A 3,687-nucleotide genomic window follows, 5' to 3' on the forward strand; every position below is an offset into this window, starting at 1 on the left:
ATACCAGCACGTCTCATTCTGCGCTCACGCTGCTTCTCAGCGTCCGGAGACCGTTCCTGGTCTGGGTCATCATGAGACGAAGCCTGTCTTCCAGTGACACTGACCCTTGACCCATTCGGTTTATTTCAGCCTTCGAGCAATAGGCTGGACTCAATGAGGAAGGTAACTTGCGGGATCCACTCTTGGCAAGTTCCATGGTCAAAGAAAGCCGGCTGGCCCGGTCGGGGGTCACTTGAGAGTGGGAAGTAGAAGGGGGTAGTGGCGGGAGAGGACGGTGATCGCTGTTAGAGTCTAGAGATTCAACCTGGGGTTCAATGGATTGCGGTTCCTGCGAGGAATGAGATTTCCCGTCGGGGCCAAGGCTACCGAAATCTTCACTGAAAGGGTCATCCTCTCCCTGGAGCTCCTCACGAACTCTATCGGGGCTCATAAAACGCCAGTCCTCTGGCAGAACAACAGGAGTCTTGTCTGTATCTTCCAAAGATGCGTCAATGCTGTCTTCAGCACCCACGAAGGAACCGCGATCGAAACTGTCCTCTTCGTCCATATCAGCAGAATCGTAGCTGCCTTCTCGTGAACTCGAGGCAATTGATGATGGAACCGGAGTTGTCATTTCATACTCATTGATCTGCGGTGGTGCTGCATCAAAAGTTACACTCTTAGTCTGGCGATGCATATAGGGACGCCGTGGTGTTGTGTCTGGACCCTCATCCTTGTCATCTGACCAAACATCATTCTCGGGATCAAAAGACATCCTCTTATTTCCGAATCGACTTCCTCTCGTCAGAGATGATTTGGTTGGAGACGACTGAGGCCTGCTTGGGGATGTATGGGAGGTTGTCGGAGTAACAATGTCCTCCGACTTTGGAACAACGCTGGTTGTATTGATAGATTCGCCCTTCCTGGCAGATGGATTTTGTTTAGCTGGGGAAAGGGATTGAGAAGGCAGCTGCCGTCGACCATCCACACTACCAGCTTCTTTAGCGTTATTTTTCAATTGAGAACTTAGAGGTCTACCAGTGGCAAGAGGCCGTTCCAGAACCTGAACATGGGCAGGGTCGTATTCCTGCTTCTTCTCTCGAGCAACAATACTGCTGTTTTTCACACGGGATGCTCGTTTTAAGTTTTCAATGGAAGATCTTTTGGAGGGGGTAGTGAAGACGTGCGGGTCGTAAGGGCTCCTGTTTTCAGGGCCCTGCCTGGTTGGAGAGCCACTATCCCTGCCCTTCCAAAACAATCTTGGAGATTGGGGCGAATTGAATGAGTCGAACGGAGATGAATCGCCATTACCGACTGTGGTCTAGTCATATCAGTTAACTAGGAGTCGCTCTAGCTGAGGAAACTGTCTACAAACCTTAGTGCGTTGATTCCAGCTCGGGGAGTTTCTACGTTGAGCCACTGGGCTCAGCTCAGATAGAGGCCGCTGTCCACTTGCCATCTTTAACGCAAGAGAACTAACACGCTTTTTTCTGGACCAGTTCCGTGTCTATCAATTGATGAGCAAGCTGGCGTAATCAATATGTCCACCAGAACTACATCGAAACCAAAACATTGTCCAGTTGAGGCAACAAATATAGCAGAATCATACCTATAACAAATGATATAACAACACAACAAGGGTTCTCTTTGCAGGGTACTAACGGGTCAGAAGGGTATTGACGATCAAATAACGGTATTGTTTGCGACAAGAAACAATGGCGCAAAATGGTCGGGAGGCGGTTAGAGTAGAATAGTCCCTTTGACCAGTGCCCCAAGACAGCCACAACGGCCAACAGGGGATTATAAGAAACAACAGGGAGAAACAAAAGCAACAAAGAGCGACGTGAAGAGAAACGAACAGGGCAGAAGTAAGCCCAAGTGGAGGACAAAGAGCGTACGGAAGATGGTGACCAGGACGGAGAGGAGAGGAAGCACAGTGGATGCAAGATGTAAGATATACGATGTTTTTGTGTGGTGGAGATGCGGCGTATGGCTGGTTTTGATGCCGCCTGTTTTGCCTTGTTTATGCCTTCCCGCTGTTGACATCCCGATGGCCCCCGTTTCCCCGACAACGCGTCCCCATCGGGTCTAGCGCGCGCTTCCAAGCTTCCAAGCTTCCAAGGTTTCCAGCTTTAAATTTTCATCAAACCTTGAATAAACTAATTTTTGTACTCGCCCCGGTGCTGCTTAGCAACATTGGTTAGGGAATAGTATACATACATACTCGCATCAACTGCTGCGGCTGCTGCTTCATGTCGCCCGTGGCATCTACATGTCTACTTTGTGAGATGAGAACTGTTGTCTGGGGCTGGCAGCCCGCCGTCCCTCAACCATGGCATTTTGTCCGCTTCGCTTCGTCCGCCAGGCTGGCCCGGCGCAAACCCGCGCGTATGGCTCTATCCCCGAATGTTGCAAGATCCTCTGACCGGTTCAAGGATTCCAAGAAGAAGAAGCCTCCCCCGACGTTCAAGAATAACCCCTTTGGAGGAATGAACCAAACTAGAGCTCGGCTACCTGATCGCCCAATACCCCGGTCCGATGCGGAGCTGAAAAGATCTTCGTCAGATCTGAATAATAAGGAAAAGGATGCTGCGGACAAGAAACAGGATGGCTCGCTTTTCAGAGCTCTGAAAATGCAAATTGCCCTGTCTCCAATACCTTACTCGCGTCGTAATAGAATTAAGGAAAAAATCGCCGCTGTTACCAGTTTTGATCAGTTCCCGCTCCTCCCTCAAGTACGAGAAGCGGTCTACGCGAATGCATTCCCAACGCTTACCGAAATCTCCCCGACTCCTATCCAACGTGTAGCTATTCCAGCACTGCTTAGACCACCCATCTCCGAGACGGAGAAGAACAAGAGAAAGAAGAAGCCGCAGGAAGAAGAGGAAGAAGAATTGTTCCATTTCGACCAATTCCTGCTGGCCGCTGAAACGGGGACTGGCAAAACTCTAGCATATCTTCTGCCAATCATAAACTGGATCAAGCAGGCTGAGATGGTAGAGAAAGACACGGAATTGATGGATAATGGGGAAAAGCAGCAAGGAGTAACGGAGAAGAGCAAAGAAAATCTATTTGAACTTGAGGCTCCGGAGTTGGCCACGCCTGAACATTCAAACGTCGCACGACCCCGAGCTATTATTTTAGTGCCAACAGCAGAGTTGGTAGAACAAGTTGGGAAACTCGCAAAGCAGCTTTCACATACCGCCAAGTTTCGCTCTGCAACGATTTCTTCTGTCTATACTCCTCGTAGAATTACAAACAGCCTCTTCAACCCCGCCGGAATTGATATCCTCATTTCTACCCCTCATCTTCTTACCTCAATTGCCAAAACCAACCCATATATTCTCAGTCGCGTCGCTCATCTCGTCATCGATGAAGCGGACTCCCTCTTAGATAAATCCTTTTCGCCCCTCACATACTCCATTATGGAAAAGACAGCTCCGTCACTGACACAACTGATCCTTTGCTCCGCCACTATCCCCCGAAGTCTCGACTCCGTTATGGAAAAGAAATTCCCAGAAATGAAGCGTCTCGTCACACCAAATCTCCACGCCATCCCGCGCAGAGTCCAACTCGGCGTCGTGGACGTGGACAAGGACCCATCCCGCGGAAACAAAAAACTCGCTTGCGCGGATATAATTTGGTCCCTAGGCAAAGCAGGGGTAACGCAAGAAGATGCCCCCGACAGCGGCTACCCAGCCTCCCGAA

The 3,687-nt window shown here is 50.0% G+C and overlaps 2 protein-coding genes across 2 annotated transcripts in view; one reads left to right on the plus strand and one right to left on the minus strand.

The window, feature by feature from the left end:
- Positions 1-13: 13 nt before the first annotated feature.
- HCAG_07356 (conserved hypothetical protein) lies at positions 14-1,438 on the minus strand (the record flags this gene model as incomplete). Its single annotated transcript, XM_001537884.1, has 2 exons — positions 14-1,300; positions 1,355-1,438. The coding sequence occupies 2 exons, from the start codon at positions 1,436-1,438 to the stop codon at positions 14-16; spliced, it is 1,371 nt and encodes a 456-aa protein (XP_001537934.1).
- Positions 1,439-2,231: 793 nt separating this feature from the next.
- HCAG_07357 (conserved hypothetical protein) overlaps positions 2,232-3,687 on the plus strand; it is a gene marked incomplete at both ends in the record, with an annotated part of 2,082 nt that continues 626 nt past the window's right edge. Inside the window, one exon of the mRNA XM_001537885.1 lies at positions 2,232-3,641. Within this exon, the coding sequence (XP_001537935.1) occupies positions 2,232-3,641 (1,410 nt within the window). The remainder of the gene's footprint in view (positions 3,642-3,687) is intronic.

The sequence above is a fragment of the Histoplasma capsulatum genome, genomic scaffold (assembly GCF_000149585.1).
Source record: "Histoplasma capsulatum NAm1 scaffold_8 genomic scaffold, whole genome shotgun sequence".
Taxonomy (NCBI): Eukaryota; Fungi; Ascomycota; class Eurotiomycetes; order Onygenales; family Ajellomycetaceae; genus Histoplasma; species Histoplasma mississippiense.